The following is a 26,357-nucleotide window of genomic DNA, read 5'->3' on the forward strand; positions in this document are numbered from 1 at the left end:
AAACATGGTTAAAACGTCAACAAAAATGTTGGTGAGTTGTAGGTTTAACCTATATATATCAAATCATAATAATAGACCACAAGATTTCATATTTCAATACACATCCCATACATAGAGATAAAAATCATTCATATGGTGAACACCTGGTAACCGACATTAACAAGATGCATATATAAGAATATCCCCATCATTCCGGGACACCCTTCGGATATGATATAAATTTCGAAGTACTAAAGCATCCAGTACTTTGGATGGGGTTTGTTAGGCCCAATAGATCTATCTTTAGGATTCGCGTCAATTAGGGTGTCTATTCCCTAATTCTTAGATTACCAGACTTAATAAAAAGGGGCATATTCGATTTTGATAATTCAACCATAGAATGTAGTTTCACGTACTTGTGTCTATTTTGTAAATCATTTATAAAACCTGCATGTATTCTCATCCCAAAAATATTAGATTTTAAAAGTGGGACTATAACTCACTTTCACAGATTTTTACTTCGTCGGGAAGTAAGACTTGGCCACTGGTTGATTCACGAACCTATAACAATATATACATATATATCAAAGTATGTTCAAAATATATTTACAACACTTTTAATATATTTTGATGTTTTAAGTTTATTAAGTCAGCTGTCCTCGTTAGTAACCTACAACTAGTTGTCCACAGTTAGATGTACAGAAATAAATCGATAAATATTATCTTGAATCAATCCACGACCCAGTGTATACGTATCTCAGTATTGATCACAACTCAAACTATATATATTTTGGAATCAACCTCAACCCTGTATAGCTAACTCCAACATTCACATATAGAGTGTCTATGGTTGTTCCGAAATATATATAGATGTGTCGACATGATAGGTCGAAACATTGTATACGTGTCTATGGTATCTCAAGATTACATAATATACAATACAAGTTGATTAAGTTATGGTTGGAATAGATTTGTTACCAATTTTCACGTAGCTAAAATGAGAAAAATTATTCAATCTTGTTTTACCCATAACTTCTTCATTTTAAATCCGTTTTGAGTGAATCAAATTGCTATGGTTTCATATTGAACTCTATTTTATGAATCTAAACAGAAAAAGTATAGGTTTATAGTCCGAAAAATAAGTTACAAGTCATTTTTGTAAAGGTAGTCATTTCAGTCGAAAGAACGACGTCTAGATGACCATTTTAGAAAACATACCTCCACTTTGAGTTTAACCATAATTTTTGGATATAGTTTCATGTTCATAATAAAAATCATATTCTCAGAATAACAATTTTTAAATCAAAGTTTATCATAGTTTTTAATTAACTAACCCAAAACAGCCCGCGGTGTTACTACGACGGCGTAAATCCGGTTTTACGGTGTTTTTCGTGTTTCCAGGTTTTAAATCATTAAGTTAGCATATCATATAGATATAGAACATGTGTTTAGTTGATTTTAAAAGTCAAGTTAGAAGGATTAACTTTTGTTTGCGAACAAGTTTAGAATTAACTAAACTATGTTCTAGTGATTACAAGTTTAAACCTTCGAATAAGATAGCTTTATATGTATGAATCGAATGATGTTATGAACATCATTACTACCTTAAGTTCCTTGGATAAACCTACTGGAAAATAGAAAAATGAATCTATCTTCAACGGATCCTTGGATGGCTCGAAGTTCTTGAAGCAGAATCATGACACGAAAACAAGTTCAAGTAAGATCATCACTTGAAATAAGATTGTTATAGTTATAGAAATTGAACCAAAGTTTGAATATGATTATTACCTTGTATTAGAATGATAACCTACTGTAAGAAACAAAGATTTCTTGAGGTTGGATGATCACCTTACAAGATTGGAAGTGAGCTAGCAAACTTGAAAGTATTCTTGATTTTATGTAACTAGAACTTGTAGAATTTATGAAGAACACTTAGAACTTGAAGATAGAACTTGAGAGAGATCAATTAGATGAAGAAAATTGAAGAATGAAAGTGTTTGTAGGTATTTTTGGTCGTTGGTGTATGGATTAGATATAAAGGATATGTAATTTTGTTTTCATGTAAATAAGTCATGAATGATTACTCATATTTTTGTAATTTTATAAGATATTTCATGCTAGTTGCCAATTGATGGTTCCCACATGTGTTAGGTGACTCACATGGGCTGCTAAGAGCTGATCATTGGAGTGTATATACCAATAGTACATACATCTAAAAGCTGTGTATTGTACGCGTACGAATACGGGTGCATACGAGTAGAATTGTTGATGAAACTAAACGAGGATGTAATTGTAAGCATTTTTGTTAAGTAGAAGTATTTTGATAAGTGTATTGAAGTCTTTCAAAAGTGTATAAATACATATTAAAACACTACATGTATATACATTTTAACTGAGTCGTTAAGTCATCGTTAGTCGTTACATGTAAGTGTTGTTTTGAAACCTTTAGGTTAACGATCTTGTTAAATGTTGTTAACCCAATGTTTATAATATCAAATGAGATTTTAAATTATTATATTATCATGATATTATCATGTATGAATATCTCTTAATATGATATATATATACATTAAATGTCTTTACAACGATAATCGTTATATATATGTCTCGTTTAAAAATCATTAAGTTAGTAGTCTTGTTTTTACATATGTAGTTCATTGTTAATATACTTAATGATATGTTTACTTATCATAGTATCATGTTAACTATATATATATATATCCATATATATGTCATCATATAGTTTTTACAAGTTTTAACGTTCGTGAATCACCGGTCAACTTGGGTGGTCAATTGTCTATATGAAACATATTTCAATTAATCAAGTCTTAACAAGTTTGATTCCTTAACATGTTGGAAACATTTAATCATGTAAATATCAATCTCAATTAATATATATAAACATGGAAAAGTTCGGGTCACTACAAATTGCACTTCTAATTATCGCATTTTTATTTATTGTTATTAATTGCACTTTTAATTATCGTACTTTTTAATTATCGCAAGTTTATTTTATCGCACTTTTATTTATCGCAATTTCATTATCGTTATTTACTTTATGCTTTAAATTAAGTCTTTTATTTATTTAATATTTTACATTTGGTTTTAACTGCGACTAAAGTTTTAACATCGACAAATCGGTCATTAAACGGTAAAAACCCCCCTTTATAATAATAATATTACTTATATATATATATATATTTGTATTTTTATAAATTTAAACTAATATAGCGTTAAGCTTTGTGAAAAAGATTCCCTGTGGAACGAACCTGACTTACTAAAAACTACACTACTGTACGATTAGGTACACTGCCTATAAGTGTTGTAGCAAGGTTTAAGTATATCCATTCAATAAATAAATAAATATCTTGTGTAAAATTGTATCGTATTTAATAGTTTTTCCTTGTAAAATATAAAGCTATTTTATATACACCTCGCATAACATCAAGTAATTTTTGGCGCCGCTACCGGGGAACTTAAAAATTTAGCTTAAAAGCCGGAAGCGCAACGCTATATATAAAAAAAAAAGATTTTTATTTTTAGTTTACTTTTATAAAAATACGTTTTTGTAAAAATACGTTTTAAAAATTCAAAAATATAAAAAGAAAAACAAAAATTTATATATTTTTAAGAGTTTGTTAAATATATAAGTTTTATAAAGTTTCTTTATTTTTATTTTTAGTATTTAAAAATATAAATTTTATTTAAATATTGTGTTTTTTTTTATAAAACATCAAAACAGCAAAACAAAAAAAAATATATATAAAAGTTTACGGGCTACACTGTAGCAGCCCAACCCATCTGGCTCGATTTTCTACTTCATGCGATCGCATGAATATATAGCATACACTCCATGCGATCGCATGGAGTGATTTGACTCGTCTGAAACATAAGCTGTACGAAATTAGGGTTTATAATAATAATTATTATTAATTAATAACCCTAATTAGGTTATAATTATTTTATTATTTAGTTTAGTTTATTTATAATTTGTATTTTAAGTCTAAATTAGTTTTAATAATTTATAAAATTAATAGTTTTATAAAATAAATAATATAAAAATAATATTTTAATAAAAATTGTAATTTTTACAACTTTTTATATATTTTTATATTTTGTCCCTTTTTAATAGTTTTAGCGTAACTTTTGTATTTTTCGCTCGTATTTAGTTTTAATTCATAGTTTTTGCCATAGTTATTTTTATTTCTAGATTTTTAGGCCTTGCCGTAAAATCCCTTAAGTGCTTTTTCTTTAGACTAAGATTTAGGTGCTTTAGAATTTTGCGACGCCTTTTTAAGTTTTAGTACCTTTTTAAGTTATTTCCATTTGGGATATAGTTTTAGTTGTAAGCTTTAAGACGCAACTTTTAATTTTTAGTTTTTAGTTCCTTTTTAAGTTTAGACGCGCTATTTTCTTATTTTTCGACGCCTTTTACCTATGTATCAATTATCATTCCAATTAGTAATCTCAATTTGCGATTATAATTTTAAGTTAGTGGTAGTAATAAGGTTGGGTTAGGCGAATGTTTTAAAGTTTTATAAGTCACTCTTTTTATTTCTTATTTTTCAACGCCTTTTTCAATTTTTCTTTTCTTTTTCGACCTTTTTCGACGCGCTATTTTTCTTTCTTATTTCTCGCTATTCTAGTTTTTAGGACATAGATTTTTATTCTACTTCTTATCTAAATTTCTTAAAATTACGAAAATTTATTTTAAGTGGTTAAATTGATAGACATCAAAATTTTCTGGTTCGTAGTAATAGTTGGATTTGTACGTGGACCGGGTTATTGGAGCCAAACAGTCCTCAATTATATTGAGACCAAACGAATCCTGCCCCTCTGCTGCATCTTTTGGCTATTCGAAACGTGGGCAAAATCAGAAAAGTCTATTAATTGGATAACTTATATAATTTTTCTTTCCTTTTTAAAAACTAATAGGATATTCAGTGAATGCACCGAGCAAGACGTTCACCACCTTTTGTACGTTCACCACCTGTAACTAGATCAAGACATTTAGCAAATATTACCGCCGTTGATTTTTCTTTAGAATCGTCATCCAGTCGACCAAGTACTCCAGTTCAAATTTCTGATAATCCATTTTTTGAACCCGACCTCACAATTGAGAATTCGGAGAATATTCAGGGACGATTCATAGATCCTGAACCACTAAACTTTCCTCCGGAACCACCAATCATTCAAACAGAGATTGTTGAGGAACGAACCATTAAATCAGAATCCTCTAGTGATTCCGATTCAACAAATTCAATTATGGAGAATCTGGAACCTTTAAGTATGGAAGACCGAATGAGAGCTAAACGCACTGGCCAAGGTCACGCAATTACTCATCCAGACATTAATGCGCCAGATTATGAAATCAAAGGACAAATTCTACACATGGTGACTAATCAATGCCAAATTAGTGGTGCGCCGAAGGAAGATCCAAATGAACATCTTCGTACCTTTAATAGGATCTGCACACTATTTAAAATCCGAGAAGTGGAGGATGAACAGATATATCTCATGTTATTTCCCTGGACTTTAAAGGGAGAAGCCAAAGATTGGTTGGAATCGTTACCTGAAGGGGCGATTGATACATGGGACGTTTTAGTTGAAAAATTTCTTAAACAATTCTTTCCGGCATCTAAAGCCGTAAGATTTCAAGGAGAAATTGTTACGTTCACACAGAAGCCGAATGTAACTCTATATGAGGCGTGGATAAGATTTGAAAAGTTATTAAGAGGATGTCCGCAACATGGTTTAGACACCTGTCAATAGTACAAATATTCTACCAAGGATGCGACATCACTACAAGAAAAGACATAGATATAGCAGCTGGTGGTTCTATTATGAAGAAAACCGAAACTGATGCTTATAAAATTATTGATAACACTGCTTCCCACTCACATGAGTGGCACCAAGAAAAAGATATCGTTAGATCATCTAAACCAGCTAGAGCCGATTCTAGCCATGACTTAGATTCCATTTCTACAAAGATAGATGCTGTCGAGAGACGAATGGAAAAGATGACTAAGGATATTCACTCAATACGAATTAGTTGTGAGCAGTGTGGAGGACCACATTTGACAAAAGATTGTCTCAGTATTGAATTAACAATGGAACAAAGAGATAATATTTCATACATAAACCAAAGGCCTGGAAATAATTATCAGAATAATTATCAACCGCCAAGACCGATTTACAATCAAAACCGGAATTATAATCAAAATATTCCATACAACAACCAACAAGGTCCTAGCAATCAACAAGTATCCAATAATACTTACAATCAGCAAAGACCTAATTTTCAAAACAAACCACCACAACCCGATGATAAAAAGCCGAATTTAGAAGATATGATGACGAAGCTAGTTGAAACTCAAACACAGTTTTTCACATCTCAAAAACAAACTAATGAACAAAATGCTTAAGCATTTAGAAATCAACAAGCTTCTATTCAAAACTTGGAACAAGAAGTAAGTAACCTAGCAAGGTTAATAGGTGAAAGAAAACCGGGAAGTCTACCTAGTGATACAAATGCTAACCCCCGGAATGAAACAGCTAAAGCCATTACCACAAGAAGTGGTACAACACTTAAACCACCTGAAATACCTGTAACTTCTGATGAAGCTATTCCTACTCCACAAGAACCACAACCTGATCAAGATAAGGAAAAAGAACCGGTAGTTGAAAAGGTTAATGAAGATAACACAGTTAAGGCTAAACCTTATGTTAAACCATACCAACCACCACTTCCTTACCCGAGTAAAATGAAGAAAGAGAAACTTGAAGCCGAGCAATCCAAATTCTTGGATATGTTTAAACAGATAAATGTAAATCTTCCTTTCATTGATGTGATTTCAGGAATGCCTAGATATGCTAAATTCTTGAAAGATCTAATCTCAAATAGAAAGAAAATGGAAGAACTCTCGGCTGTTACTATGAATGCTAATTGTTCAGCAGTGCTGTTGAATAAGATACCAGAAAAACTATCTGATCCAGGAAGTTTCACAATTCCATATTTTCTGGGTAGTCTTAGTTAAATAGAAGCATTGGCAGACTTAGGTGCTAGTATAAATTTAATGCCGTATTCACTATACACTAAACTAGACCTTGGAGAATTGAAACCAACTAGAATAAGTATACAACTAGCCGATCGATCAATAAAATATCCTAGAGGGATAATGGAGAATATGCTAGTTAAAGTTGGTACTTTAGTATTTCCAGTAGATTTTGTTGTTCTGGACATGGAAGAAGATTCTCAAGTTCCTCTCATATTAGGAAGACCATTCTTAAACACGGCTAAAGCAATGATAGACGTGTTCGGTAAGAAACTGACCCTAACTATAGAGGACGAGAGTGTTACCTTTTCAGTTGATAGAGCAATGCAACAACCGCAATCTGCAGATGATACATGTTATTATATTCAAACTGTAGATTCACATGCAGAATTATTAGAAGAATTTCCAGAATTACAAGGAACAGGAGAATGTTCTTTAGGAGAAGGAACTGAACCAATTGATGAAGTTGAAATGTTAGCTACACTTATAGCTAATGGATATGAACCAACAACAGAAGAAATTTAAATGCTAAAAGAAGAAGACAGATATCGATACAAATCATTGATAGAAGAACCTCCTAAATTAGAGTTAAAGCCACTTCCAAACCATTTGGAATACGCTTATTTACATGGTGAATCTGAATTACCTGTAATAATATCGTCTTCTCTTACTAAAAATGAGAAATCACAACTCATTTCTGTGTTGAAAGCTCATAAACCAGCCATTGCATGGGAGATTTATGATATTAAAGGAATAAGTCCTTCGTATTGCACACATAAAATCCTTATGGAAGAAGGTCATAAAACGTATGTGCAACGCCAACGAAGACTAAATCCTAATATGCAAGATGTAGGAAGAAGGTCATAAAACGTATGTGCAACGCCAACGAAGACTAAATCCTAATATGCAAGATGTAGTTAAAAAAGAAATTATTAAACTGCTAGATGCAGGCTTAATTTATCCAATTTCTGATAGCCCATGGGTAAGCCCAGTTCAATGCGTGCCTAAGAAGGGTGGCATGACTGTCATTACAAATGAAAAAAATGAGCTTATTCCTACTAGGACTGTAACAGGATGGTGTGTGTGTATTGATTATAGAAAATTAAATGACGCCACCAGAAAAGATCACTTTCCCTTACCTTTCGTTGATCAAATGTTGGAAAGATTAGCCGGAAATAGTTACTATTGTTTTCTAGATGGATTTTCCGGATATTTTCAAATTCCAATAGCACCCGAAGATCAAGAGAAAACCACATTCACGTGCCCTTATGGTACTTTTGCTTACAAACGCATGCCATTTGGACTTTGCAATGCCCCTGCAACCTTTCAAAGGTGTATGATGGCGATTTTTCACGACATGATAGAAGAATGCATGGAAGTTTTCATGGATGACTTTTCAGTCTTCGGTGATACATTTGAATCATGTCTAGTTAATCTGGAACGAATGCTTATTAGATGCGAACAATCAAATCTAGTACTTAATTGGGAGAAATGTCATTTCATGGTTAAAGAAGGCATCGTTCATGGACATAAAATCTCAAAGGAAGGAATTGAAGTGGATAGAGCTAAAGTAGATGTAATTGCTAAACTTTCACATCCAACCAATGTTAGAGGAGTTAGGAGTTTTCTAGGGCATGCCGGTTTTTACCGACGTTTCATAAAAGATTTTTCTAAAATTGCCACTCCTATGAATAAACTCCTAGAAAAGGATGCTCCATTCATCTTTTCAGATGAATGTATCAAATCTTTTAATATTCTTAAAGAGAAACTTACTAATGCGCCGATCATGATAACACCAAATTAGAATCTACCGTTTGAATTAATGTGCGATGCAAATGATTTTGCAATGGGAGCCGTTTTAGGACAAAGGATTGAAAAATGATTTCAACCTATATATTATTCTAGTAAGACATTACAAGGATCACAAACGAACTATACAACTACTGAAAAAGAACTCCTTGCTATTGTCTTTACTTTTGACAAATTTCGATCATATCTCGTTCTAGCTAAAACGGTGGTCTATACCGACCATTCTGCTCTTAGATACCTATTTTCGAAACAAGATGCTAAACCAAGATTAATCTGTTGGATCTTACTCTTACAAGAGTTTGATATTGAAATTCGAGATAAAAGAAGAGCAGAAAATCTCGCTGCTGATCATCTTTCTCGTCTTGAAAATCCCGAATTTGAAGTTCTAAATGAATCGGCCATACAAGACAACTTTCCTGATGAATATCTATTGAAGATAGATTATAATGAAATTCCATGGTTTGCAGACTATGCAAACTATTTAGTATGTGGATTCCTTGAAAAAGAATTATCGTACCAAAAACGAAAGAAATTCTTCAGTGATATAAAACACTATTTCTGGGAAGATCCACATCTGTTTAAAAGTTGTCCCGATGAAATAATACGCCGATGTGTATTTGGAGATGAAGCTAGTAAAATTTTAAACCATTGTCACACAGGACCAACAGGAGGGCATTATGGGCCTCAACTAACAGCAAGAAAAGTTTACGATGCTGGATTCTATTGGCCTACAATTTACAAAGACGCACACCTTCTTTGCAAATCCTGTGATGCTTGTCAAAGGGCCGGAAAAATAAGTCAACGTGATGAAATGCCACAAAATGTTATCCAAGTATGTGAAGTATTTGACATTTGGGGTATTGACTTTATGGGTCCATTTCCAAAATCTCATAATAATCTCTATATTCTCGTTGCCATTGATTATGTATCTAAATGGGCGGAAGCACAAGCTCTCCCAACTAACGATGCACGAGTTGTAGTCAACTTTTTAAAACGTCTTTTTGCAAGGTTTGGAACACTGAAAGCTTTAATAAGTGATCGAGGTACTCATTTCTGTAATAATCAACTTGAGAAAGTTCTTACAAGATATGGAGTAACTCATAAAATCTCCACCGCATATCATCCACAAACAAGTGGACAAGTTGAAAATACCAACCGAGCTTTAAAACGTATTCTAGAGAAAACCGTAGGATCAAATCCGAAGGAATTGTCCATTAAATTGAAGGATGCACTCTGGGCTTTTAGAACAGCCTACAAAACTCCAATTGGAACCACACCTTTTAGACTTGTTTATGGAAAAGCATGTCATCTTCCGGTAGAAATTGAACACAAAGCATTTTGGGCCTTGAAGACATGTAATCTTGATTTACATGAAGCTGGACGTCTACGGTTAAGTCAACTAAACGAATTAGAAGAATTAAGACATGAAGCATACGAAAATTCGTTGATATATAAGGAAAGAACGAAGAAATGGCATGATAAAAGAATCAGAAGTTTAAAAGAATTTAAAGAAGGAGATAGAGTTCTTCTTTTCAATTCACGATTCAAGCTATTTCCTGAAAAATTGAAATCAAGATGGTCTGGACCATTCATAGTCAAAAGAGTTTTCCCATACGGAATGATAGAATTTATAAGTTCAAATGGGATTGAATTTAAAGTTAATGGTCACAGAGTTAAACACTACATAGATAGTCTGATGGAATTCGACAATGAAGTTAATCACAATTTCGATACCACAGCTAACTAAGTGTGGGGAGAATCAAGTCTTTAAAAGATAATATGTATTTCTGTTAGAGTTAGATTTTCTGTTTTCGTGTAGTTCTCGAAAATGGAACCCGAATGGTCTTTCCCTAGCAGACCCTAAAGAACTAGTCTTCTCCCCCCATTCTGAATTTTTAATTTTTTTAGGAAATGAAGACTGCCTGTGAACTAAACCATGGTCTAATGCTACACGCTTTGATCACTAAACGTAATAATGACACACTTTCTAGTGAAATAGTATCAGTAATCAGAGAAAGATTGGACGGAGTAAGAAAAGAATCCAGATGCGAAGATAATAAGTTACAATTTGGTAAAGGAAAATCAAAATCCGCAGCGAAGAGAAGAGCACGACACCTAGAAAGATGTCACAAATGCGGAAAATGGTCACATGGAGGTAAATGTTCAAATAATCAAACCTATTCAAATACCGAATTTGTTACTTTATGCAGAGACGGACCGTTCATATGTTTAGAAGAAAAAATACTGAATGCTTGAGGTTACGTCTATGTAGCCATGGAAAACCAATTAAACCGACTATCTTATGAATGGGATAGATCATATAACTAAAGAATACTATCTCACAGGTAAGTCTGTACAGTTTTTATTTTTATTTTTAACCTTTTGATAATAAACGCTAATTTGTTCGCTATAAAGTATTAAATTGGTATTGAATAAAATTAGGTTTAGCGACCGAAATTATTGATATCATTCAAAAATTTATTACATCAAGGCGAAATTTAACGTTTATTCTTAAGGTATAAATATCTTTAATCAATCAACCCAGAATATTTCAAAAATTTGTCATGAGTTAAATTAGGTCATGGAATCGAAATTACTTTACCGAAAAGAGGGGCGCATATTTTTGATAATATTTGATTGATTAAAGTGGGATAAAAAGCCAAAAAGATTTTTAATTTTATTTTTACCATGTTTTTAAAATTAATATATAAATCTTAAATTAATATTGTAAACTTTGTAAAAACAATATATTTAAAATTGTAAATATTTGAAAAATATAATATAAGTTTGGTGTGAATTTTTAATTTTTAAATAAGAATTTTTAATTTTATGCATTTCAAATTTTAAGTTTGGTGTGAATTTTTAATATTAATTTTGAATTTTATGTATTTTTATTTTAAGTTTGGTGTGAATTTAAAAACAAAAATTTACTTTATCTCATTAAGTTAAAAATATGATTTTTAAAATTCGTCGTAAGTTGAAGACTAGGTCATTGAACCGAAATTGCTTTACCCGAGGGAGGGACGAGAACTTTTATTATCATTATTTTTAATCTTATTGAATTAAAGTATGCCAAAAACATTAAAAAAAAACCTAAAAATCTTAGCTTTTAAAACAATCGCTACAAAAAGACAAATTTTAAAATTTTGTCAAAGGACGGACTAGGACATCGATCCGAAACGATCTCGTCCTAAATAACAAGGGAAACAAAATTTTAAAATTAATTACTTAATTGTTTTAATTAGTATAAGATATAAAAAAAAAAAGCTGAAAGTAATGTAGCCGGCACCCCATGCGATCGCATGGGGTTTGCACTTGGAACCCATGCGATCGCATGGGGACCAAATGCAGGTCAGAAACAAATAGCTCAGAGAGCTGAGTTCTTCACACCACAACACACAAACATACGAAAATACTCCCAAATCACCTCTAAAATTCGCCATTTTTCACCATAATTCGTCATTTTTCTTGCTCTAATCATGCCTAGATTCTCATTCTTCAGCAAAATGGTAAAAATTACACCCCTAAACTCTATAAATTCCTAGTTTTTGTGATAATTACCAATTTTTTACCTAATGCAATTTTGTTAATTTCTAGTGTAATTAGTGTTAAATTGTTAGTATTTTATGCATGTATAACCTAGATTGATGCTATTTAACATGATTTGAAGCCAAAAACTTCAAAATTTTTAGAAATCTAGGGTTTGTGTTCTTGAGCAATTTGGGGCTTTTTGATATAAACAGGTTATGGCCGATTTTTGTCATGAATTATTGCTAAATTGAGTAGTGTAACATGTTTAGATAGTTAAATGATCCAAACATTGATCCTAAACATGATTTTTAGAAATTAAAGTGGAATTTTTAAGTCCAAAATTCATGAACTTGATTAATTTGATATATTTGCCATTTGAGACTTGTTTAATTATTAGTAATGACTATTTTGACATGTTATTTGAGTTAAATGCTTATGAATTTTGTATACATTTTCATATGTGCTTATTTGAAAAGTGTAGAATTGTGAAAAATTGTGAAAATGTGTATAAGTTTAATTTTGATTTAACATGTTATAGTGATTGTTTTAAGTTGTTATTTTGCTAACACTATTGCATATTTGGATGCACAAATTTTGTGTTTAATGTGTTTTGCAGAAAGCCGATACTGGAGGTTCAGGAGCATCATCATCTAGACGACCAGCACCAGCACCAGAACCAGAACCAGAAATGCAACACGAACAAGAACTACAACAGGAACAACAACAACAGCCTGATCAGCACATACCTTATTATGATCCGGTACAGTTTGTTGATGAATTCATAGTATTCCCAATGAGGCCGCCAGTAGAATTCCCAACGATTCCTGAGCACACTCTGCATCCTAATCTGAGATTTGATAGGAGATGGAGAGATTACGAGACATATCAAAGGAACAAATTCAAATTGGTAACAAAAAATGTAGAGGTGCCAAGGGTAATCGATTGGGCCCCTTTGGAAACGGTCCATCTAGCTGACCGTGTTAGACAGCTTTTAGTTCAAAGGTATGACAGTTCTTCTTTTACAGATTGGGAACGTCTTTTCACCATTCGTAGACCTGTATATAAGGAATGGTGTGTTGAGTTGATGAGTACTGTATCACTTGATACAAATATAGTTAGAATAGATGATAGAAGATTTCTTAGGTTTATCCTTGGCGGTAGGATGTACAGAATGTCCATGCTGGACATGGCCAGGGCCTTACAGATATATACTCCTGGTGAGTTGCTATTACCCGATTGTACAAATTTGATTCATTATGGTGAAAGGGTAGATAGTAACTTTGACGCTGACGCCATTTGGAGGCGTATGTCACATTTTGATGTTTTTACACGAGCAGGAGGACACTCCTATACACATATTGACAGAGCCGAGCTTCGTATTATTCATAGATTTTTGGCTAACTCGATTACACAGAGAGGTCATAATAAAGAAAAAATTACCTTACATGATTTATTCTACCTAAAGTGTATTCGGGATCCCAGAAGCTTTGTCAATATCCCTTACTGTGTTGCTTTTTATTTATCTAAAATGGTAGAGGGAATGCAGGACGGGAGTGTAATAGGAGGAGGTATTTTTGTTACTCTCATTGGAGAGTATTTAGGTGTTGATAGGAACCAAGGGGGTCCATTACAGCTTTGTAGAGAACAGGTTGAGCCCTTAGGATTGAAAGTTTATGTGGGTGCTAAGGTATTGAAAAGTAGACGTAACCAGGCAGTACCCTATGAGGGATCTCATCCTCAGGTAGAGAGAGGCTCAGACGAGGAAATGGAGGAGGCGAAAGATATTAGGGATGTCTTTCGAGATGCTATTCTTGACGTCCACGTTCGTATAGATGAGGAAGCAATGACGAACGCGGCCAGACATAGTATGTATGAGCAGTAGAACTCCGAGCGAGTATACGAGGATTATAGGCGACGCCAACATGATAGCTGGTTAGTTCATCAGCACCAAATCATGAGCCAGCTATCATATCAGGTACCAAATAACTATGTACCTACTCGACCTGCTCATTTTCCACCACACAGCCCCGATATCCGACCACCCTTTAACCGGTATGACTATAACCAAGCCTATCAAAACACCTATAACCAACAATGGAACCCACCTGACGAGATGAACTGGAACCCATATCCAGACTGATTTAGTTCCATTTGGTTATTTATATGATTTTTATGTTTTTATCTTTTTTACTTATTCATGTTTAAACTTATGTTACTTGAATATACTTATGTAATCTTTATCATTTTTATTATTATTGTGTACTAATATTTCACATTTAGGATTTGAAAGTGGGATATTAAGTCCCATTTCAAATTGCCATGCATGTTTATATTTGTATGTATGTATATGGTAAATTGTACAAAACAGGGTAAAACAACGATTTTCAAAGACTGACATTAAGTTCAGCAAAAGCTACTAATTTTGACGACAAGATAAATGTGATGTAACAACAGACGGAATGGACAAATGATATGTACCATTTATCATTCAGCAAACAAACGCCAATATGTTTGGAAACTTTGGTAAAATTTAATCATTTCTACGCTAATCACCCTCAATAATTTAAATTGTTACTGATTTCTTGCAAATGAGGGCATTGCAAGATCTTAAGTGTGGGAAGGGGTTAAATTCTTTCGGATTTTAAAATTTTTACTTTATACACTTGGTTACCATTAGAAATACTAGTAAAGTAGTAGTTGTATTAGAATCTAGTGCTCTCTGATAATAAAGAACAACCCTAGTCTTATATACTGACTACCCAATTCTAGTAAATTTTTTTAAAATTTTCAATTAAATGAACTCAAAATCATGTTTATACATATTTATGAACGATAAAACTAGGTGTTAACACCGAAATTATTGTTACCTCGGAAAGGACATAAATTGAGAAACAAACCAAAGTGTTAAAATTCATTTAAAATGGAATAGAGGACAATAAAAAGGAAAATAAAAGCCAAGTGTAGGAAAAATTACCAAGTTATCTTAAACATATGTCACATATTTCTGTAACAAATAACTGAAAATACTTTTGCTTTGGACTAAACTAAATTATTTTACCCGATGAAAGAAAAGAAGAGATGGATCTACACGATGAATCAATTCCATCATTAAAAGGAAGTAAAGTCTTCCGAAAAAGAAACGCGCTTCTTGATTTAGGTCAGGAAGTTGTCATCCAGACCAGCTGTAGGTTGATGAAAAATCTAGAAAAGTCATCTCTAAAATCAGCAGAAAATCCACGGACCTCAGCATAAAATAGGGTCGCCAAGTGGTCAGATTTATCCTAACCATGAGAAGGATTTATCTCGTACAATGGGGAGGCACCGTGCAAATTAGCTTGATAAGACTAATGAATCAGATCCCCAGAAAGGATAATCTCCTTTAAAGATCAAAAATCAGCTTTTAAGACTGATATTACTCAATCCTAGAGATTGACCTTAAAGATTGAGAATTACAAACTCATGGAATTCAATGATATCTAAACTCGAGCTTGAACGAGAAAATATTTTGATCAAATTATAAACCGATTTGTTTTCTGAAAACCCATTTTCAATGCGTTCATTACCATTGAACATAAAATCCTAAGAATTCACCTTGAATCCATTAGGTCACCTGAACCAAATCGGGTGTCAACCGTAAAAATGGTGGTTGCATAGCATGGTCGAAGACAGGACCTTGTGCCAGACCGAAAAATCATAAGGTTGAGCTTTACTATTGCTCCTACAAAGGATAGTAATTGCGTCCGACACGTTATAGACCATAATTAAAAGCATGTCAGGGGACATTGCCTTAATAGTTGCTTGTTCAACGCTTCCCTTTACAACCGGATGGTAGTTTACCGAAAGGTAATATACGGAGCAAGTATACTGGATGTGTTGCTTTCCTAATACAAGATTAGCAAGTGGGTGACACAAAACCACAGTTTTGAGCTAAAATTTTCAAATCTGAAACCCACCAAACCCACAAAAATATTTTGCAAACACCGGTGAAGGGTTATTTCGGAAAACTTATCTAGGGTAAAAACTAGATTTAATTTTCAAAAGATCAAATGTTTTCATAAAGATCCAATTTCCTCAATGGATCTAAATTTTATAGTCATGTGGGACTGTAAACCACATCGTTACTACCATTGTTTATACCGCCGTATTGAAATCACTGATGTACAAAGTGTGAAGAATAAAGAAGTGTTTCTAGTATTTCAAGACTATATTGCTTGAAGACAAGCAACGCTCAAGTGTAGGAATATTTGATAATGCTAAAAATGAACATATATTTCATAGCATTATTCCTCAAGAAAGACAAGCTTTTAGTTGCAACTGTTCTATTTACAAGTGATATTCGTTTAAATAATAAAAGGTGAAGACAAAAGACAGATTCGACGAATTGAAGACGCAAACGACCAAAAAGCTCAAAAGTACAAAATACAATCAATGAGGTTCCAATTATTGATAAGAAACGTCTCAAAATTACAAGAGTACAAGATTCAAAACGCAAAGTACAAGATATTAAATTGTACGCAAGGACGTTCGAAAATCCGGAACCGGGACCAGAGTCAACTCTCAACGCTCGACGCAACGGACTAAAAATTACAAGTCAACTATGCACATGAATATAATATAATATATAATTAATTCTTAAAATTAATATATATATTATATTATTATAAATAAACGTCGGCAGAAGAAAACAACTAAAAGTGGCTCTCCCCGGCTGGTCATGCGATCGCATGGCCTGGAAGGCATAAATCCATGCGATCGCATGAGCCTCTTTTCCAGATCACATGCCTATAAAAATCGAGCTTTGGTGTAACACAAAACATCTTTTTCTTCTTCACTCAACGTAGTATATGTATATATAATATTTTAATTTTAATTTTAAATCCTAATAATAAGGGCGTGTTAGTGAATGTTGTAAGGGTGTAAGTCGAAATTCTGTCCGTGTAACGCTACGCTATTTTTAATCATTGTAAGTTATGTTCAACCTTTTTACATTAATGTCTCGTAGCTAAGTTATTATTATGCTTATTTAATCCGAAGTAATCATGATGTTGGGCTAAAAATATTAAAATTGGGTAATTGGGCTTTGTACCATAATTGGGGTTTGGACAAAAGAACGACACTTGTGGAAATTAGACTATGGGCTATTAATGGGCTTTATATTTGTTTAACTAAATGATAATTTGTTAATGTTAATATAAAGATTTACAATTGGACGTCCCTATAAATAACCATATACACTCAATCGGACACGATAGGCGGGATATTTATATGTACGAATAATCGTTCATTTAACCGGACACGGGAATGGATTAATAGCCACTAGAATTATTAAAACAGGGGTGAAATTATGTACAAGGACACTTGGCATAAGTGATAACAAAGTATTAAAATCTTGGGTTACACTCAGTTGACATCCTGGTGTAATTATTAAACAAAGTATTAAAATCTTCTTACAGTTTAAGTCCCCAATTAGTTGGAATATTTAAACTTCGAGTATAAGGATAATTTGACGAGGACACTCGCACTTTATATTTATGACTGATGGACTGTTATGGACAAAAACCAGACGGACATATTAAATAATCCAGGACAAAGGACAATTAACCCATGGGCATAAAACTAAAATCAACACGTCAAACATCATGATTACGGAAGTTTAAATAAGCATAATTCTTTTATTTCATATTTAATTTCCTTTATTTTATATTTAATTGCACTTCTAATTATCGCATTTTTATTTATTGTTATTAATTGCACTTTTAATTATCGTACTTTTTAATTATCGCAAGTTTATTTTATCGCACTTTTATTTATCGCAATTTCATTATCGTTATTTACTTTACGCTTTAAATTAAGTCTTTTATTTATTTAATATTTTACATTTAGTTTTAACTGCGACTAAAGTTTTAAAATCGACAAACCGGTCATTAAACGGTAAAAACCCCCCTTTATAATAATAATATTACTTATATATATATTTGTATTTTTATAAATTTAAACTAATATAGCGTTAAGCTTTGTGAAAAAGATTCCCTGTGGAACGAACCGGACTTACTAAAAACTACACTACTGTACGATTAGGTACACTACCTATAAGTATTGTAGCAAGGTTTAAGTATATCCATTCAATAAATAAATAAATATCTTGTGTAAAATTGTATCGTATTTAATAGTATTTTCTTGTAAAATATAAAGCTATTTTATATACACCTCGCATAACATCACTTGTTTTCTTGTTTGATTAACAACATTCATCAAATTATTTGAGTGCTGCAATTCACTGCTACAATGGATCTTGTTTTTTTCGTTTGACTTACAACCCAAACACCACCACAAATCATCACCATAACTTCCCTTTTACTTCCTTCCTCTCCCTCTCTTGTGATACCGTGAACTCCACTGCAACTCATTGTCACCACCATATCCATCAACCATAACCACCACCTTCACTTTATCACCATCTCCAAACCCCACAGTTTTGTTTTGTCTTGGGTCAAGAACGAACAACCACTCACCATTCTATCCGTCACCACCATAGCCCACAGCTGCTTACAACTGTGAACCATCCACAACCCATCACCATCTTCACTAACATAAAACTACACACCACACTAATCACAACCATCATCGTTTGATGTTTCCTGTTCAAATCGAAACTCACCATTGTTGTTACCTTTCACTGCTATTCGACGATGATGATTAAGTAATAACTGGCCAGCTAAAGTTTTGGAAACATGGGTGCAGTGATTATGAATATACTACCTTATTAATATTTTTTTATGCAAGTGAGGATTGTTGCTACTTAGTGGCCGACACATTTAAATCAATAGAACCCCACTTGAATTGTATATGGTATGATATTATATTGTTGCTGCTTCTTTCCTGTCATCTCGCAACCCAGAAATGTTTGTGGGCCGATGACAAATAGAAGTATTATTGAGCTGAGTTATTTTTTGTTGTTGTTTCATTTGTCTGTTGGGCCACGTTTACGTTGCTTGGTTGGACTGAGGTCCAATTTGTTTTTGGGCCGTTAATAGTCAGTTGGGCCGAGAAGGGTGTTGGGATGTTGTTGTCTTGCTGTTGGGCCTAGATAAAAGAGTATATGGACTTAGTTAAGACATAATTCACAAAAACTGAATTGGTTAATTGGTGTTGAGTGTTTGTGTGTATCCGAGAGGTCACGGGTTCAAATCTGGGCAAGGGCGATTATATTTTTTTTGGAAACCTATTCTTGTGAGGTAGTAGTCTTTTATTTTTATTTTTATTACTTCATTATTATTATTAATAATAATAATAATATTATTATTATTAATTATTATTCTTGTTATTGTTATTAGTATTTTTATCATTAGTTATTATTATCATTATCACATGTATCATAATTATTATTATTATCAATGCCAAAATAAGTATTAGTTATCATTTTTATCATTATTAACACTCTTATTAATATTAGTATTTTCATTAAGATTATTATTAGTATTATTATTATGATTGAAAACTATCATTTTTATTATTATCATTCATATTTTCATAACAAATAAATATTATGTATATAAAAAAATATATACTGATATTCATATTAAATATAATTATAGATTGAGTATATTAACATTTTTACATATAGCAAATTATTGACTTTTGATAAAAATACTAATTACATATAAATATATATATATATATATAATCATAAGTATAAATATTAACTACTTTAAAAGTATATACAAAATAAGAATAGATAACATATAATTTAGGATATATATATATATATATATATATATATATATATATATATATATATATATATATATATATATATATATATATAACACTTAATTAGGATTTATCATAAATCTCATATAATTACAACACTTAACATATAAATATTATAAGATTAATAAATGAAATTATTTGATTACCATTATATGTATTAATATACACAAATGATATAGTACTGTGAGTTTCATTACTCCCTTTTTATATATATTTTTGGGACTGAGAATACATGCGCTGCTTTTATAAATGTTTTACGATATAGACACAAGTAATCGAAACTACATTATATGGTTGAATTATCGAAATCGAATATGCCCCTTTTTATTAAGTCTGGTAATCTAAGAATTAGGGAACAGACTATTGGGCCTAACGAACCCCATCCAAAGTACCGGATGCTTTAGTACTTCGAATTCGTTTATATCATGTCCGAAGGGTTTCTCGAAATGATAGGGGATATTCTTATATGCATCTTGTTAATGTCGGTTACCAGGTGTTCACCATATGAATGATTATTTTTGTCTCTATGCATGGGACGTATATTTATGAGAAATGAAAATCTTGTGGTCTATTAAAATGATGGAAATGATTATTTATGTTAAACTAATGGACTCACCAACCTTTTGGTTGACACTTTAAAGCATGTTTATTCTCAGGTATGAAAGAAATCTTCCGCTGTGCAATTGATCATTTTAAAGATATTACTTGGAGTCATTCATGACATATTTCAAAAGACGTTGCATTCGAGTCGTTGAGTTCACCAAGATTGTTATTAAGTCAATTATAGTTAGATATATTATAAAATAGAATGCATGCTGTCAACTTTCGATATAATGAAAGATTGTCTTTTCAAAAACGAATGCAATGTTTGTAAAATTATTCATATAGAGGTCAAGTACCTCGCGATGTAATCAAATGTAATGTTCTCGTCCATATGAATTTGGTCGGGGCATCACACGTTCTCTACATGATTGTGTGATCAATTTGATATTTTAAGGTATAACTTGTAAGCCTAATTTCTATAATTCAGATTTTTGTTCAATTACATGGTGTATTCAAGTCTAGTGCTCAATTAATGGTGTTTTGCGTTGTAGTTTATCGTTTAATCGACCAATTGATGTTGTTTGCATGAAAAACGAATTTGTAGTTTAATGATCTGATAAAATTGACATGTGTACTGATCTTGTAAGATGTTTAGATGGATAGATATAGAAAATTTATTAATTTTGGACTTCGATTTTGCTTGATTTCGTTATCGTATGCTCAAGATATGCTTAATCGAAGTTTTGGCTAGGTTATGCTCGTAATACGAATTTTCTGACTTAAATGCTTTGTGATTTAGTTAATGAAAAGTGTACTATCGTATTCCTTGCGAAAAATCATGCATGTTAGACTTAAGATTTGCGTCAAAAGCTTTTGTAATGCTTCCGTTATGTCAAAACGAAGATTCATGTTGTTAAGTGAGCTGAAAATGTTTTTAAAGTTAAACAAAAATTGTTAGAGTGAACTAGAAGTTGATTGAGACTTTGATATTCTGGAATATGTTAGTTTATATGTTCCTTGATGTTTTTCATTTGTATGCCTACTTGCAAAAATGTGATTTGCCATGAGATATATGCTCGTCTAAGTGTTGTGCTTATTTGTTGACCAAAACTGAAAGGTTTGTAAAGATTGATTAAACTGTACGAATTGGTTAAAGAGATGTCTTTGATTATTTTATCACTAAAATTTTGGGATGTTTTGAGATGAATCTAATTGTCCGTTAATCAAAATATATTTTCTATATTTTTTGAGAATTGTTTCAAAACTGACGAGCGTGCTGAAACTGATTTGGTAAACCATAACTAGACCTTTTCTTATTCCTGACTTTTAGATCTCGTATGAGGCTTTGGCTGGACTTTTTGGAATCTATTTTGAGTCTAGTTGTTATCTAGAGTTGGTCATAATTTTATGAATTATGTGCTATGACTTATAGTTGTATCTTTCTACGATGTACGTATTTTGAAGGCATGCGTTAAACTGCGAATGTGCAATATGCTTAACTATGAACTGTAAAGTGTTACTTGACCTAGGTTTGACATGTTGACCATGTTTTCATGACCTACTGAGATGTTTGACTTTAGTTAACCACCTTGACTGAGTATGACTTTTGGTTTGACTTTGGTTGACTTTTGTTGACTTGCTTGGACTAGTTGACTTTTAATTGCTTGTTGAGTCAGTTTGAGCACTAGGACTTTGTGTATACTATCGGTTGATATAGTATGACCTATATGTGCATACTTAAGATGACCTATTGACTAGGTTGCGTTGTTCGGTCGAGACTGTTCGACTACAGTACGTTTTGCTAAGATATTTCATGTGCTTTTGCTAAGGTGAGTCTAGAGTCCCTACTACGTTTTTACAGGGATGAGATACATGCTTTTTACAAATGTTTTACATATTAGGCACAAGTACTTAAACAACTATACATATGAGTTCAGATCAAAAATCCCTTAGCTTGATTATATTAGTTACTTTATGTAAGCTCGACTTATAGGTACGGTACCGTTAGGTTTGACAAACCTCACCGCAACATAACTGCTGCTTATTTTGTCATTACTTGTACACTTGATTGGTGTATGCTTAGAAAGGGTAAAAGGAAGACGTATAGCGCTTTAGCTATCCGCAAAGGTTAAAGTTTTATAATCAAGTGCTCATGATAATGTATACTTTTCTTACGATGTTTTCCAGAAATCTTGTGGCCTAACTTACGAAATGCTTTACTAAACCTGTAGATTCACTCAACGTTTTCGTTAACGTTTTGCATGTTTTATCTCAGGTCCATAGAGGTAGTGCTTCCGCTATACAGAAGTTGTCATGCTTGTCTGCTGCTAGAACTGGACGATGTTCAGCATATTTTATCATCTTTATTTCAAGAACAAATATTCACATTTAAACTATTTACTTATTGAGATGTTTTGGGTTCATTTACGTTGGTCATTTATGTCAAATACATCCATGTTACATTTTCTTTAATAAATGACTTTGGTTTGATAATTAATGAGAATACTTTTCGGAAACGTCTCATATAGAGGGCGTGACCGCTAAATTGTGGGACTAGAGTTAATACACCGTTAGTGGATTCTGACGGGGTATTACAACCTAAACTTAAGGTTTTATGATCACTTAAAGGAAAAGGACTTTTGCTTTGTTTAGCTTTGTGACAAATATCACAAGGCTCTTCTTCAACTTTAGTTTTAAGATTAAGTTTATTTTTAAGAACAAGTAAGACTTGATCAGAAGGATGACCAAGTCTCATATGCCACAGATTTGAAGATGCAGCACAAGCAGCAGAATTATCATTGAAATTATTCTTACATTCACTTTCAGAATTATTAAAGATGTATAAACCACCTTCTTCTTTACCAATCCCTTTTATTTTCTTGTTCCTCAAATCCTGGACAAAGCATTTAGTGTCATCAAAGCTGACAATTAGTTTATTGTGTTTGGATAATTTATTAATAGACATAAGACTCACACAATATTCTGGAACAATAAGAACATCTATTAATGTTATAATTGTTTAACACAAGGTTTCCAATTCCTTTAATTAAAGCTTGAGTACCATTAGGATATCCTAATGTTAAGTTTAGATTAGAAATATCAACAACATTAACTAAACCCGAACTGGATGAAGTCATATGTTGATTTGCTCCAGAATCAATAATACAACCATTGTGAACATGTTTGGATTGTGTGAGATTGGAATTGAAGAATTTGTTAAAGTTCAAATTAAATTTTGAGCTTCCATTATAAAAGGTACCTTCCATAGCAGACATAGAACTTGTTGAAACAGAACTTGGTGCATCATTGATTAGACTAAGAAGCTTGAGCTTTTGCTCATTAGAAAAAGAAATAGGAGAAGAACCACTTGTGCTTGCTTCATTGGAAGCAACATGGTTGTTAGACAGAGATTTAAAGTTATTATTATTAAAGTTATTTTGATTATTGTTAAAAATTTTATTTTGATTATTATTGAAATTTCTTTTAAAATTAGAAGGATAACCAACAATCTCAAAACATCTTTCAATTGTGTGATCAATTTTGTTGCATTTTTTATACTTTAAATTTAGATTAGGACCTTTGTTGTTGTTATTAAATTTGGACACATTATTGTTATTATTATGTTTAATTGGACCTTGAGCTACAAAAGCATATGTTTGAGTTTTATTATTAACCTCTTTAGAAGAACCGATTCTATGAGATTCTTCTATAGAAATAACGGCATAAGCAGTTTTAACATCTGGGAGTGGATCCCTTAACAAAATGTTACTTCTCACAGACATATAAACATCATTTAAACCCATTAAGAATTGCATTAGTTTAAGTCTGTTATTATTTTGAATAAAAGAAGTTGAAGCATCACAATTACAAGCATTAGCACCACAAGTGCAGGGTGGTGAGGACACCATTGAATCATATTGTTTCCAAAGATTATTAAGATTGTGATAATATTCAGACAGAGGACTATCATTTTGCTTTAGACTGTTTATTTTTTAATGTAGATTAAAGATTACAAAATCATCAATCTTATCATATGTTTCCTTTAAATCATTCCATACAGTTAAAGCACTAGTACTGAATATTTGACCATTATACAATTCTTCAGATAAAGTACCAAGCATCCAAGACAATACTACAATGTTACATCTATCCCATTGACTTGCAAGTGCAATATCAGTTGTACTTTTAACACAAGAACCACTTATAAAACCAAGTTTATTTTTAGTACTTACTGCAAGAAGCATTGATCTACTCCAAATGTTATAGTTTTCAGTACCTTTAAGTTTTATAGAGATAATAGGTGTACCAGATGTAGTATCACTTGGATGCAAATACATAGGATCCCCAAATCAAGTTTGTTGATTAGGGTTAAAGATCTAGATGCATCAACACTATCCCCCATTTAAGCAGACAATAAGAGTAAAGCAAGAAAAAACAGTAATCAAATATAACATAGATAGCACTTAAAAACTTACAACTAACTGTGCTTGATCAGGTTTTCACCAATTTTAATGAATTGGGATCAAGAGTTGAGCACAGGGTTGCAAATTTTAAGCAATAACAAATATAACACACAAAGATAATAATAAAGAAGAGTTAAGATGTAACCAATCAATCACGAATGATTGATGAAGCAGCGGAAGACAGATGACAACCAAGAAGAATGATGAACACCAGAAAACCAGATGAACACCAAACCCTAACCCTAATTTGAGAAAAATTAGGGTTTTCAGCAGCAATCGAAAGATCTAGATAACTACCACCCACAAGTTCACAATCGAACACAAGCAGACTAAAAGAACACCAAAAAACTTCTTCGAACAAGAGAAATCGAAGAAACCCTAAAATTCTTCGAACACCAGAATATCACCAGAGATCAGTAAATCACCATGAACGAACCTCGCCGCTCTTATACCATGAAGAAATAATCAACAGATCATAAACAGAATCTTCAATCACTAGAATCAAACTCTTAATACCAAAATTATGCAAGATCCTTACAAAATACAGAAACAGAAACCAGCAATCTTCTAAAAACAATAAAACGAAACAAGAAACTGATCTCTTAACACACTATTACGGAAATTGAAGAACTAATTCATCAAGTAGATGATTAGGGCTCTTAGAGAGAGAGAGAGAGAGAGAGAGAGAGAGAGAGAGTGGGCTTTGTTAGATAACAGCCCAATAAATTAATTCCATGAATCCAATAATGCATAGCCCGTTAGTCTAGTCCATAATTTTAAGCTCCTTGACACTTTGAGTCCTTGAACTTTAATGACAGCAACATTGAACCTGAAATATTCTAGAAATACCACAAATAAATTCTTGATACATAATGTTCTAAACTAAACTTGTTATTTCAATATAACATTTTAACAGGTTGAAAAATGGATAAACCTTAAAAGTTTTAAAGTCAAAACAATATGGTGTACAAAATTTTAATGCCCTTATTACTTTTTACTTTGTAGTGGGTTCATTCTTTATTAACTTATTATGATACCTTAGTTTTAATTTGAAAGATTCTGCTAACACAAGTACTATGTCTTTAATTAAAAGTACTTTTGGTTTAAACAAAATATTTAAATAATTAACGTAATTAAAAGGTGTGGTTAAAGGAGGAGAGCATGGTGTTTAACTTTTTACCCGTGATAAGAACAGCCAAATACACAA

General features: G+C 32.2%; 1 protein-coding gene across 1 annotated transcript in view; it reads right to left on the reverse strand.

Annotated features, from left to right (window-relative positions):
* The window catches only part of LOC139849783 (uncharacterized), a 63,763-nt gene extending 38,739 nt beyond the window's left edge, over positions 1 to 25,024 (reverse strand). Inside the window, exons 1-5 of the mRNA XM_071839407.1 lie at positions 24,783 to 25,024; positions 24,322 to 24,668; positions 23,947 to 24,063; positions 23,662 to 23,669; positions 23,194 to 23,580 (exon numbers count right to left, since the gene is read on the reverse strand). Of these exons, the coding sequence (XP_071695508.1) occupies positions 23,194 to 23,580; positions 23,662 to 23,669; positions 23,947 to 24,063; positions 24,322 to 24,668; positions 24,783 to 25,024 (1,101 nt within the window). The remainder of the gene's footprint in view (positions 1 to 23,193; positions 23,581 to 23,661; positions 23,670 to 23,946; positions 24,064 to 24,321; positions 24,669 to 24,782) is intronic.
* Between the last annotated feature and the right edge of the window lie 1,333 nt (positions 25,025 to 26,357).

This window comes from Rutidosis leptorrhynchoides, chromosome 5 (assembly GCF_046630445.1).
Source record: "Rutidosis leptorrhynchoides isolate AG116_Rl617_1_P2 chromosome 5, CSIRO_AGI_Rlap_v1, whole genome shotgun sequence".
NCBI classification, from domain to species: domain Eukaryota; kingdom Viridiplantae; phylum Streptophyta; class Magnoliopsida; order Asterales; family Asteraceae; genus Rutidosis; species Rutidosis leptorrhynchoides.